This window comes from Panicum virgatum, chromosome 9N (assembly GCF_016808335.1).
Source record: "Panicum virgatum strain AP13 chromosome 9N, P.virgatum_v5, whole genome shotgun sequence".
In the NCBI taxonomy this organism is placed as follows: domain Eukaryota; kingdom Viridiplantae; phylum Streptophyta; class Magnoliopsida; order Poales; family Poaceae; genus Panicum; species Panicum virgatum.
Window position 1 is genome coordinate 12,903,246 of NC_053153.1, and position 13,089 is coordinate 12,916,334.

At 48.1% G+C, this 13,089-nt stretch overlaps 1 protein-coding gene across 1 annotated transcript; it reads left to right on the plus strand.

Moving 5' to 3' along the window:
• Window positions 1-5,851: 5,851 nt before the first annotated feature.
• On the plus strand, window positions 5,852-12,444 carry LOC120692331 (protein argonaute 12-like). The gene is made up of 22 exons (XM_039975601.1): window positions 5,852-6,608; window positions 6,781-6,980; window positions 7,083-7,229; window positions 7,376-7,512; window positions 8,326-8,435; window positions 8,527-8,633; window positions 8,721-8,853; window positions 8,943-9,059; window positions 9,184-9,291; window positions 9,379-9,450; window positions 9,622-9,744; window positions 9,823-9,994; window positions 10,088-10,209; window positions 10,298-10,435; window positions 10,678-10,820; window positions 10,885-10,947; window positions 11,025-11,088; window positions 11,228-11,363; window positions 11,474-11,547; window positions 11,695-11,789; window positions 11,889-11,920; window positions 12,025-12,444. The coding sequence occupies exons 1-22, from the start codon at window positions 5,919-5,921 to the stop codon at window positions 12,198-12,200; spliced, it is 3,159 nt and encodes a 1,052-aa protein (XP_039831535.1). The 5' UTR covers window positions 5,852-5,918; the 3' UTR covers window positions 12,201-12,444.
• The last annotated feature ends 645 nt before the right edge of the window (window positions 12,445-13,089 follow it).

A 13,089-nucleotide genomic window follows, 5' to 3' on the forward strand; every position in this document is an offset into this window, starting at 1 on the left:
ACTGCTTTCGCGCCGCATACGCGTTCCCACACTCCCGCGCCACGCTCTAGCCACCGCCAGTCGAGATGGGTCGCGAGAAGAGAAAGGGGAAGGAGGTTGTTGTCGAGAAGCCCGTCCGCAAACGGACTCGCGCAGAGAGAGGCCGAGAGGGCCGAGATGGTGGCCAAGGCCGCCAAGGAGCAGGCATCAGGCCGTGCTCGCCCGTTCGCGATCAGAGAGCAGCCAGCCAGGGGCAGGGGCAGAGGTCGAGGCATGGGCAGGGTCAGAGGTGCCAGAGCCACCAGGGCCACTACACAGCAGACCGAGGGTGATACGTCTGAGGGGGAGCCGACAGCTGCAGAGTCAGATCACTCAGTTTCAGATGCAGATTCAGATGCAGCGCAGTCCGAGCAGACTCAGGGGCAGAGCACACAGGGGTCACCGACTCTACGACGTTCTGGCCGCACTCGGCAGACGTCCCCAGTAGGAGAGTCTTCACCAGCGACCGAGCGTCGCACTGGACCGAGGACGCGAGGAGGTCACCAGCCACAGGAGCCTCGCAGGTCCGCAGCAGCAACAGCAGCAACTCGTAGAGCCGAGGCCCTAGAGGCCGAGCACGCAGTGTTCCGTATGGACACTGTTGTGCGTCTGGAGCCAGGTGTGCTGCTCCAGAATTTGACCAAGGCCAATGCGGCAAAGGTCAACAAGCTCAGGTGGAGTGTTGGGGAGGAGGACTGGTTCCCCGTGACCCGTGACAGCAGGGTCGACCGTAGGTTCTGGACGCTTCTTCAGGCCAGTTTCTACGAGACCTACCAGAGGCGGGGCCACAGGATCTTCCCGCACAGAGTGCTTGACTGGGTGTCACTGAGGACAGCCGCAGGGGGAGCAGACGTCAGAGAGCACTTCGCTCACTTCAGAGGCCTACCCAGGTTACTTCAGATAGAGCAGAACAGATATATCGAGGACTGGGTCAGAGTGTTTTGTGCCACAGCCTGGATCGCTCCCGAGCGTAGAGCCGTACACTTTGTTTTTGGAGGCCAGGTCTTTGGTCTGTCGATGGCGACGATAGCAGGGATACTTGGAGTTGATTTGGTTGATGTCTCCCTGCACGAGATGGTATACGGAGACGCAGATCCACCGCGCAGAGCTATGATTGGCGGGATTGCACCTTCTCACGAGGCGATCTCTCAGTGCTTCCGCTAGCCGTTTCCAACGTCGTATGCCAGAGTGCCCAGCTTGCTGACCCCAGAGGCGTACGCAGTTCACATGGCCCTCCGGAGGACTCTGTTACCGAGGAGTGGCTACCCAGAGGGGTTCACTGGCCTGCAGACGCTGCTACCACTTCACATCCTCATTCACGAGCCATTTGATATAGTTGACTTCATTTTGGCTGAGATCGAGGATGTTATCACTGACGGGATGGGGGTCGTGCGGCAGTTTCCGTATGCTCACTGGATCAGCTATATATGTTCTATGATAGTGCCAGCTGAGTCACCCGTCAGTGCAGTGTACCGTCAGGACGAGGCTCCCCGGTTCCCAGTTTACCATCCGACAGCTCCCCAGGACCGGAGGAGGGACAGACAGGCAGAGAGAGCTGCCATGGCACAGTTGTCGCCTGAGGCACAGGCCCGAGTGGCACAAGAGGATGAGCCACTGCTAGCTGCCGAGGCCCAGCTTCCCGGAGGAGATGATGAGATACACTGGTCTGAGCATGAGTCAGACTCCTCCGAGGACATCGAGTACTTTCCTGCAGCAACCCCAGCTAGTCACGACCACGAGGCAGGAGGGTCCCGAGAGGCAGCTCCAGAGTCACCGGCAGCTGCTACTGTTATAGAGTCCCAGGTGACTCAGCCGTCCGAGCTCACCTCTCTTCTTCAGCAGCTTGTTACTCAGCAGAGAGAGGATCGGATCGCTCAGGAGGAGGCCAGGAGAGCCCATGAGGCTCAGCTTGCAGCGATACAGAGGGAGGCCGCCCAAGAGCGTGCTGCAGCGGAGGAGCGGTTTGTCGGACTTATTGATCGAGTATCACAGAGGACAGACGCTCAGTTCCAGCAGATACAGCAGGGCATGATGGCCATGTTCGGGATGATTACTCATCTTTACACTCACACCAGACTCGCCCCGCAGCAGCCAGGACAGCCAGGCCTTCAGGGTGTTGGAGCACCTCAGCTTGCAGTCACTCCAGCTCCAGCCCCTACTGCAGCTCCAGCTACCTCAGCGACACCGGAGACCACTTTCTCGATGTCCGCACTCCTTGGGTCTGCCGGTCGTCCGCTCTTCTCACCACTGCCAGCGACTACACTCTTTCAGGACTCACCGTCGGCAGTGCAGTCAGTCGCCCTCCCCGTCGTACCACAGACACTACTTTCGGGGGGAGGAGGAGAGGGGTCTCTACTTCAACAGTCGACACAGCCGACAGCTTCAGCACTTACTACTTCAGATGTTGACACATCTTCTGCTGAGCCGGTTACCACTTCTACGGACCCTCTTCCAGGCAGTGCCAGCACGAGAGCCTCGACAACAGCTACACCCCCAGTCAGTTCAAATCTAGCAGGCAGTTCTGACCAGCAGCTCCCGTCCGTCACCGAGGGTTCACCGTCCGACGACGACGACGATGACGACCCGGACTGCTTCCTTGTCGTACCGCGACAGCCGGACCAGTAGCTCGCCTTTTTGGTGCTTTGACGCCAAATGGGGAGAGAGTCAGGGGGAGTTGGAGTCAGGGGGAGGGTAGAGTTAGAGAGAGCTCGTAGTTATCAGGACCTTGATGTTTTTATATCTCATTTGATGTTAATTCATGGATATGTAAATTTGACGCTTGAGTATGCTGTGGTTCAAGACATATCTATGGATTTCGTTTGAGCCGTTGAGCTCCTTGGTTCTTTTTCGAGTTTGCTTATGTTTATCCTGTTTTATCTTTCTCGCTCTCTCGTTATTTATGTTTGTGTTGTCATCAATCACCAAAAAGGGGGAGATTGTAAGCATCTAGGCCCTCAAGGTATGTTTCGGTGATTAATGACAACCATTATTGTGACTAATGAGTTTGTGCAGCTTAATAGATCATTATCGCTCATTTGGTCATATGTCAAAAGAGGCCCCTCAATTTCATTATTCAAAAAGGCGATCTCGGTATTCAACTCAATTATATGTCAAGATTAAGGATCTTTCTAATCCTAAGTGTCATAAGCATGAGAAGGACACTTAGGTTATTATAGGTTTTATAGTTTTGTAGTGATCGCACTGTTAAGAGGGGTTAAGGCCAAGTAACTTGAGCATGGACATGGTCAATCAAAAATGGATGCACACTATGGTCACTCAGGTTCCTAGAAGTTCAAATAAGTGGTTTTCAACTTATATCTCAAGAATATTTGGATTTCATTCAAGACTCAAATCAGAAAAGGCAAAATCAGAAAAAGTCTTTAACACCGGTTTAACCGACGCTTTCATTTTTCTATACGTCGGTTAAACGAAGTCAGTAGAGTCTGGACAAGTCAATACACCGGTTAAACCGACATGTTTGAATTTAACGTCGGTGCATTAGTCCAGAGTTGGTTTTTCCAGGGTGTTTCAAGGTTCTATACACCGGTTAAACCGACGCTGTTTGAATTGAGACGTCAGTGCAATTGACCAGTGAGATGGTTTTTCTAGGGATTTCTGAAGTTGTACTCACCGGTTAAACCGATGATGGTTTTGAGTTAATGTCGGTGCACTTGTCCAGAGACTTGGTTTCTCAGTTGATCAGTGGACAACTACACTCATCGGTTAAACCAATGATACGTCGGTTAATCTGCCCAAGTTGTAACGGCTAGTTTTCAGAAGGGGCAGTTTACATTCATCGGTTAAACCGACGCTGGCTATTGGAGGATCGTCGGATTAACCGGCGCTACGTAGTTTTCTGGCAGCTTTTCTCCAACGGCTCTATTCGTGTGAGCTGCCTATATATACCCCTCCAATGGGTCATTTTGCACACTCTTAACACCAGGCAACATTCATACACTCATACATTGTTGAGAGCCACCTTGAGCTTCATCTTTCACATACTTGTTCATTCAATCAATCAAGAAGCAAGACTAAGGACTTGAGTAGAGAGAAGCTTGTGTGCATCCGTTCTTGGTGATCGGTTCTTGCTCAAGTGAAGGCCCTAGCTTGTTACTCTTGGTGATTGGCAGCACCTAGGCGATCTTGGTGATTGAAGGTGTTTCTTCTGGAGCTTGCCAACGATTGTGGGAGCCCGAAGAAGTTTGTACGTGGATTGAGCTCCACCACGCCGGGATGGTGAACGGAGACTCTTAGTGAGCGCCCTCGTCTCGGTGACTTGGGTGGTGACAAGACTCTTAATGAGTGTCACAACGTGGATTAGGGGTGTGTGCCAACACATCAACACCACGGGGAAAAAAACCGGTTGTCTCTTGCCCACTCTTTACTTTCAAGCACTTACTTTCATGCAATTATTCATGTGCTTGACCTTATAGATCATAGGTTAGCTCTACCTTGCTTAGTTTCGTATCTAGTTGTATCTTTGTAAGCTTGTGTAGTTTGCTTAGCTAGCCGGTTGGTGAATTGAGCCTTACTAGTATTGCATAAGTTAAGGTTGCTTTACCTTGTTTTAGAAATTTGAAAAAGGCCCAATTCACCCCCCTCTTGGTCCATCGATCCTTACAATTGGTATCAGAGTCTCGTTGCTCATTTGGATCATTAGACTTCACCGCCTAGAGCTATGGCCAAGATGGGTGGTTCGCCGCCTCACTTCGAGGGTAAGAACTTTGCCTATTGGAAAGTTCGCATGGCCGCATACCTTATGCGATTGCCCTCGCTACCGGGCTGCTTCTGGCTGCTGTGGGATGCTGCTGCCGTTCGGCTGCTAGGCTGATATGGGGGAGGGGGAGGTGTGGCTGCTAGGCTGCTGCGGGATGCTCGCTGCTGCTGCTACAGCCAAGAGCAGCAGCCTCTTTACCAGCCGAACACGGTGTATAAACAGTGGCGGCCACCGGCGGTTCAGTGAATAGATCTCCCCAATTCCAGGGGTGATCGTGCTACTGCTACGACTAAGAGCGAAGAGGCGGACGATGGGACGAGACACCCATCGCCATCAGGGCGCCTGGAAGGGCAAATCGATGACGGGCCGTGTTTGGTTGTGGGGTGAAAAAAATTTCACCCTATTTTGACCACTGATTACGAGTATTAAATAAAGTCTAATTACAAAACCACCTCCATAACTCCCGTGTAAATCGCGAAACGAATTTAACGAGGCCTTTGACGCGCAATTAGAAGATGGTTACTGTAGCATCACTGTAGCAAATCATCAATTAATTACTGTCATTAGATTCGTCTCGAAAAGTTACACCGTCCATGAAAACGTGCGCGAAATTTACCAAACACAGCCACCATTTGATTGATAGGTCTCAGCGGCGGCCTGCGTAGCGTGCGCCAGTCTCCCGCCGGTAGCGCGCCGGCAGCCGCAGCGCGCTGCAGGGGGGCTGTGGCATCATTGCTTGCGAGCTGGCCAGACCAGACGCCCCGATGGCGACAGAGCGAGACCTCTCGCCCCCGACCGCGGATCTCCTGCGAAGATTTTGCGCCGGACTCCAGGCGCCGCGCCGCAACGCACCGCACCGCCGGCGCGGGGGCTGCCCGCACGGCCTGGGGCCTCCCGTGACGTGCCCACACTCCTTTAGAATCAATGACGCGTGGGGTCATAACAGAAGTGGGACCACATGCCAGCCGCACAAGCAGGTTCGTAGGCGTCGTTACGGCTTCGGCTTTGTTTTCCATCCGCAGCCCCCAGCGGCCCAGCCCCCCACACCACCCCGGCCCCTGGTATTTAGGCGAGGTGCAGCACGTGCGGTAGCCTGCCTCGTCTCCCACGGTCCACAGCGTTTCGACTTTTTGCAACTGATCGAGTTGGTGGTGCCTGCCGTGCTTGTACTAGGGTTCGAGCCATGTCGTCGCGTGGCGGTGGAGGCGGCCGGCGCGGAGGCCGGAGCGACCAGGGAGGGGGCCGTGGCTCCGCCGGCGCCGGCGGAGGGCGCGGCCGTGGCGCCGCGGCACCAGGCACCGCCCAGAGAGGGGGCCACTTCCAGCCCCCACATACGGCAGCCGGGGCCGGGAGAGGTGGCTACCCTGGCGTGGCTCAGGGGCGCGGGCAGCAGGTATCGGCGCCGACGCCTGCGGAGGTTGAGGCGTTGAGGCGCCAGGTGGAGAGGACGGCTATGGTGACACAGGCGCCAGCGGCGGGGCTCCGCGAGGGCCCGTCGTCGGCCCCAGCGCAGAGGCAGGCTCCGGCGCCGGGTCTGGCTCCTGCGGCCGCGGCGCGACCGCAGATGCAAGCGAATGCACCGGGCCAGGCGGCGCCGCCGGCGACTGCAGGGAGCTCGTCGTCGGCCCCACCAAGGGCACCGGTGCCGGGCCAGGCGCCTGCTGCCGCGGCACCATCGGAGACGCAAAGGAAGGCACCGGCTCAGGCGACACAGATGGCGCTGGCGGCTCCTGCAGGGAGGATGCCTCCCGCGTCTAGCAAGGCGGTGGTGCTCGCCCCGCGGCCGGGGTACGGAACGGCCGGCCGGAGGTGCCGCGTGCGCGCCAATCATGTACAAGTCCGGCTCGCCGACAAGGAGATCTACCACTACGATGTATGCACACTCAGGAAACCTAAACCTCTCTCACACAATCTCTCGTTTGGTAGTATTCTGTTCTGTAAATAATGATATGGAACTACTAGATCTGAAGAAAACTAGTGTGATCTGTGGTGTATATTCATCTCTTGCATCGAATAAGTGCCCTCGGTGTCTTTTTATTGTGCAGGTGGCGATCACTCCCGAATCGATCTCCCGGGCAAGAAACAGATGGATCATCGACGAGCTCGTGAACTTGCACAAGGAGTACTTGGGCGGGCGGCTTCCTGTTTATGATGGAAAGAAAGGCCTGTTCACAGCAGGTCCACTGCCATTCAAAGCCAAAGAATTTGTTCTCATGCTAACAAACCCTGAGAGAGCAAACCAGGGGTATGACTCGACGCGACTTATTAGTAGTTAACCTTGCGTGCATGTTATATATTGTGTACTCTCCTCTGTGTGCTTATTGTGTGTAGCCCTTGCGTCATGCAGGGAGAAAGAATACAAGGTGGCGATCAAGGACGCCTCAAAGATAGATATGTACAGCCTTCAGCAGTTCTTAGCTGGTAGGCAGAGAGAAATGCCGCAGGAGATTATCCAGGCTCTTGATATCGCTATGAGGGAATGCCCATCCTCTAGGTAATGCATCAATGGATAGACTGACGCACAATCTTTTTGTATCTACTGTTATATAGCTGTATTCCTTCTCCGACTCCGGGTGTCTTATTTTGCATTAATTTATGATGATGTTTTCCTTATTTTTTTCCCTTCCAATCGTGGGGCAGGTATACATCCATCTCAAGATCATTTTTCTCATCACAAGAATTTGGACCTGGTGGATCGCTCGGAAATGGTGTTGAATGCTGGAGGGGTTACTATCAGAGCCTACGCCCCACACAGATGGGCTTGTCCCTTAATATTGGTAGAGTTGTGCTCGTACCTAATGCTTTTTTGTACCTTAAATCACAGCTTCTTGCACATTCTATTGTTTTCTCACATTTACACATATTGTATATGGTGCTAGTGTATACTATTTACATATGCACCCGTAACTCTTACAAGTAACATACTTGCCATAATTGCTTTCAAGATGCTTCTAAGTATTCTATAAACTTTAAAATTAAAACCTTGACAATTCTGAATAAAATCAACAATGTGTTAGGTAGGCACAGCCTGCTTCATCCTGCATCATATCTATCAACATTGTAAAAGCTTCGGTGTCACATCCTAGAGTACAGGAAAACAAATTAACTATTACAGTAGTGTACTACTATGGTAATATAATTGACCATTGGCCTTGCACGCTCTTGTACTAACAGAAAAAATTATCTAATCTTCACTGAACTTATTTTGATGCTTAACTGATTGAACAAGTAAAGGTGAGCAAAAATAAAATGCTCACTTGTCTGAATATTTGAGCATGAAGCTTTTCTGTACAGAGAGGGAAGATTGAAATTAATTATCAATTTGATTCATTTGAATTTTTTTAGTTTAATATGTTCTGCTTTCTCGGATCTTAAGTTGTAGCATTCATAATTTATACTGTAGAATATTTGTTCTTTTTACCTGCCCCATGGAAAACAAAACGCAAATTTTGCATTGTATTTTATTTTGAGTTATAATACTAATAAATTCTTTTTAATAAGATGAGCTTTATTTTGATATTGTGTTATAATATATATGAAGTTATTGAAAACCAGTAGTTGTGATGGAACTTGGTATTTTTGTATTTCAGATATTTCTGCAACAGCATTTTACAAGGCTCAACCCATCATAGACTTTGTAGTAGAGTATCTGAACGTCCGTGATACTTCAAAGCGTTTGTCTGATCAGGAACGCATAAAAGTATGGACCATCATACCTTTATGATTCCCTCAATTTAGTTCTGTTTAATTGTTTCATTACATCATGTTTCTTTTTTGTTTTTACATCATAGCTGAAAAAAGCACTCAAGGGTGTCCGGGTCGAGACCACACATCGCCGTGATATATCCATACGATACAAGATTACAGGGCTAACCTTAGCTCCGTTAAACGATTTGACGTATCTCTTCTACTACAGAGTTCTTTGTGTTGCCATTCCGTTCCTGTAATCATATTGTATCATTAAATATTTATATTTGTGTTACAGGTTTGATCAAGATGGCACAAGGGTATCAGTTGTGCAGTACTTCAGGCGGCAATATAATTACTCACTGAAATACACTCACTGGCCATGCCTTCAAGCTGGCAATCCTACCAGACCGACCTATTTACCTATGGAGGTCTCGCTTTTATGCCTTTTTGTCGGCCTCCTTCAAGATATACCTGATCTGTTCACATGTTATTACAATGTTACGTTCTACTTATTCAGGTTTGCAACATAGCTAAGGGACAACGCTACTCGAGTAAGCTGAATGAGCATCAAGTCAGAAATATCTTGAGGTTGGCCTGTGTGCGGCCAGCAGAGAGGGAGGAGAGAACTTTAGGGGTGAATACTATCACTAACCCTACCTGTGTGACTGCACCTTTTATTTTCTGTTCCATATGTTTTTTCTTATTCACACTATTAGTTTTGTTTTCAAAAGGTATAAACACCTTCTGTGCATTCTCAGATACTCAAGAAGAACAACTATACCTCTGATGATTATGCAAAAGAATTTGGCATCAAGGTGAACAACCAACTTGCTTTGGTTGATGCTCGTGTGCTTCCGGCACCAAAGGTAAATGCATTTTTTTTTCTTTTGGAGTAGGGAATAATAACATCATTGGTTTTATATACTAATTATATATTCACCTCTACTTTTTAGCTTAAATACCATGACTCTGGAAAAGAAAAGCTTTGTAACCCTTCTGTTGGCCAGTGGAACATGATTAATAAGGTAATGTTGTCCTATCTCCTCTCATTTTCTGCATGTACCTTCTTCGTCTAACATTCATGTTGCTTGGTGTGGTTACTCATTTAGCTGGCAACTGTGATAAAATAATTGTGTAATGGCTGCAATGTGTTGAAACATCACTCAGCATCATAGCATATTTGGTGAACTTTTCAGAGAATGGTTGATGGAGGATCTATCAAATTTTGGGCATGTCTAACTTTTACCTCTCATATCCATCCAAATGAGATCGGAAGGTTTTGCGAGGATCTTGCAATGATGTGCAACAGCATTGGCATGGTAAGTTTCCCTCTAGAAGGCACTTCTTACACTATCAAATATTTTGGCTAAAAGCATTTTTAACTATTTTCTTTGTAGCAAATGAGAACCCAACCCTGTGTACCAATCAAGAAAGCACGCCAAGACAATGTAGAAGCTGCAATCAGAGATATTTATGATCATTCTGCACAAGTGCTTGCTCAGCAAGGTTTAACAGGGAAACAACTTGAGTTTCTCGTTATAATTTTACCCGATATGAGTGGTTCTTATGGTAAGCTGTTTAAATGGATCCTTAAGCTAATGATTCTTCATTCTCTTTCCAACATAAAGTTCTAATTGTTGGCATTTTTCCCAATATATGTAGGGCTGATTAAAAGACTTTGTGAAACTGAGGTTGGTGTAATAACTCAGTGTTGTGCACCTAGGAATGTTAAGAAAGGAGGAAAACAGTTACTTGAAAATCTCGCCCTAAAAATCAATGCTAAGGTATAGGATGATGCATTTTCAGTGCGATGCTATTATACACTTTATAATCAGGCTAAAGAATAGTGATGGCGTTGCATTTTTAAATTAGGTTGGAGGAAGGAACACCGTGCTTGAAGCTGCTTTGAACAGGAATATACCACTTCTAACAGACATGCCTACTATAGTCTTCGGAGCTGATGTTACCCATCCACCTCCTGGTGAGGGCTCGTCTCCATCCATTGCAGCGGTATGTGTATGCTCTCTCTCTCTCTCTCTCTCTCACACACACACACACACACGCGCGCGCACGTACACCCAGTCCCCACCCCCGCACGCGCACACACTTTTTCCAGCATACACATGCCCGCACAGTGCGGGAAGCCTACGGCACTGGGTACGCCCTTTTTTTTTACATGTGTCTAGGCACACATTTTTCGATACTTTTCTTACATGTTGGATTTAAAGCTTTCCTAATATTTATCCATGTAGGTCGTTGCATCCATGGATTGGCCGCAAGTTACTAAGTACAAATGCTTGGTGTCTTCACAAGGGCATAGGGTCGAAATCATAGATAATCTTTTCACAGAAGCGAGAGATTCAGTCAAGGGCATTGTCAGAGGTGGAATGATTAGGTATAAGACAAATTAATAATTTTGTTTGTTTACTTTTTGCGGTGCTAACATTTCTATATTGCAGGGATTTGCTTATTTCATTCTTAAAGTCAACTGGCCATAAGCCTAGGAGGATTATATTCTATCGGTTCGTTAACGTAATTTCATGCTTCATTTTCTCTTCTTGGTTTGATGCTGATGTACTGAATCTCCAATTATTTTCAGAGATGGTGTTAGTGAGGGGCAGTTCAGCCAAGTCTTGCTTTATGAAATGGATGCAATTCGGAAGGTCTGTTTTTTGTGTTTATCCCACTTTTTTTTATTGGAGTGTTTATCCCACTTTTGGCGTTTCCATTTTGTGCATTTCCATGCCTATTTGATATGTATGTGTTTGTGACACACTGTTTTGTCTATGATTGTGCTGTCAGGCATGCGCTAGTTTAGAGGAGGGTTATCTTCCCCCAGTCACATTTGTTGTTGTGCAAAAGAGGCATCATACCCGCCTGTTTCCAGAAAATCATCGTTCAAGAGATCAGACAGATAGGAGTGGAAACATTCTACCTGGTAAGTTTTCTTTGTCTAGAAGGTGTTAATATTGATATGCATGATTATTTTGAGGTATCAATGCTCGTTTTCAAAACAAGATTGAAGTTTCAAGTGCCTTTTGACCCCAGGTACTGTTGTTGACACAACTATCTGCCATCCCAGCGAGTTTGATTTTTACCTGTGCAGCCATTCTGGTATTCAGGTATGCTGCATATGAATGAGTTTCATGTTGTGCAGCTCAATGCTTGTGATGTAGTGTGTTATGTTTGTTAAGCATCCACCTTAATTATATAAATCGAAGATTTGTTATGTAATTTTCTCGTATGTTCTTGTTTTTGCCTTTGGACAGGGGACAAGCCGCCCAGCACATTATCATGTTCTTTTCGACGAAAATGGGTTCTCTGCTGACGCACTGCAGACCTTGACTTACAATCTGTGCTACACGTAAGCTTCGTTGGGGTGATGTTCTCTCGTCAGTTTGCATAAAGTTTACAATTTTACCATGATTTGACGTTTTCTTGTACTGGTGTCTTGTTTGCTCAGCTATGCCCGGTGCACTCGTTCAGTCTCTATAGGTGAGCACTCGTGCATTCAGGAAATCATGTTTCTGCTAACAAGAGCTGTTTGTTGGTTTCCAAGTTTGTGCTTGCAGATTAATCTGTTCTTGATGTTGTAACAGTTCCTCCAGCGTATTATGCGCATCTGGGCGCGTTCCGTGCGCGTTACTACATGGAAGAGGACAATTCCGACCAAGGCTCATCGACGGGGACCTCTCGGACGTATGATCCATCTGTCCCCGTGAAGCAACTCCCCCGGATCAAGGAAAACGTCCAGCAGTTCATGTTCTACTGCTAGAGGTGGACGTACGGTATCCATAGGACCTGACATTGCAACGTTTTGTGGTCGTGCATATGGCATAGAAGTATGGCATACTAGTTATGGAAAGCCAACGTTTTGTGGTCTTTGGAGGACGACTTGTGGCAAAGTGCAAAAACGCACATTTTGCTTGTCATGGTTCTTAAACTGAAGGCTTTTGTGATTCTGAAATGCTTCTGTTGCTGTACTAAGATGTTTTGACGGGTTTCGTTCCTCGCTGTTACATTCAAAATAGTGTATATGCCACATTACGGATAGTGGAAGTGTATGTCACATTACTGACGGAATTACTCCATCCGTCCCACGAATAGTATTTTTTAGGTGTTTAGAACAACTTAAGAATCTGTTTGGATCCCAGCTTCTAAAGTAAGGTGACTAAACATTAGTCACTCTAGGGATTAAAGTTCCAAACAAAATAGCTAAAACTGACACATTTTAGTCCCATTAGCGAAGCTCCTGCGGCTGGCGGAGAGAACAGAGGAGAGAGGAGGTAAAGAGTCGTGAAACGCCGGCTCAAGTGGGCGGATGAGCACTACAACAGTTTGAGGGCACTCTCATTGGCTTAAGATAACAGAGAGTATTAATTGATGCTATGAGTCCCACCACTACCACTATGGACACCACCACTACCATCCCTCCAGCTAAGAGCATGGTTAATGGTTACGCTCGCTAGTGGGCGTTTCGCGTTCCAGCTCAGCTCAAGCAGGGGTGTAGTGGTGGCAGACCCCATGTATAATTTAATACTCTGTGGAGTTTAGCAACAATGTGGAAGCAGAGGAGTGGTGGTTGGTAGGCCCAATGCAAATTGCCCGCCTCCGGCCGGCGTCAAGTGAATTGTTCGCTTCATTCTCTCTCATGCTCTTTTTCT

Excerpts from the sequence above, each read along its gene's own strand:
- LOC120692331 (XM_039975601.1), top strand. The coding sequence starts at position 5,919 with ATGTCGTCGCGTGGCGGTGGAGGCGGCCGGCGCGGAGGCCGGAGCGAC. Across the intron at positions 7,513-8,325 it reads GGGCTTGTCCCTTAATATTG|ATATTTCTGCAACAGCATTT; the intron begins GTAGAGTTGTGC and ends TTTGTATTTCAG. Across the intron at positions 10,210-10,297 it reads CCCTAAAAATCAATGCTAAG|GTTGGAGGAAGGAACACCGT; the intron begins GTATAGGATGAT and ends TTTTTAAATTAG.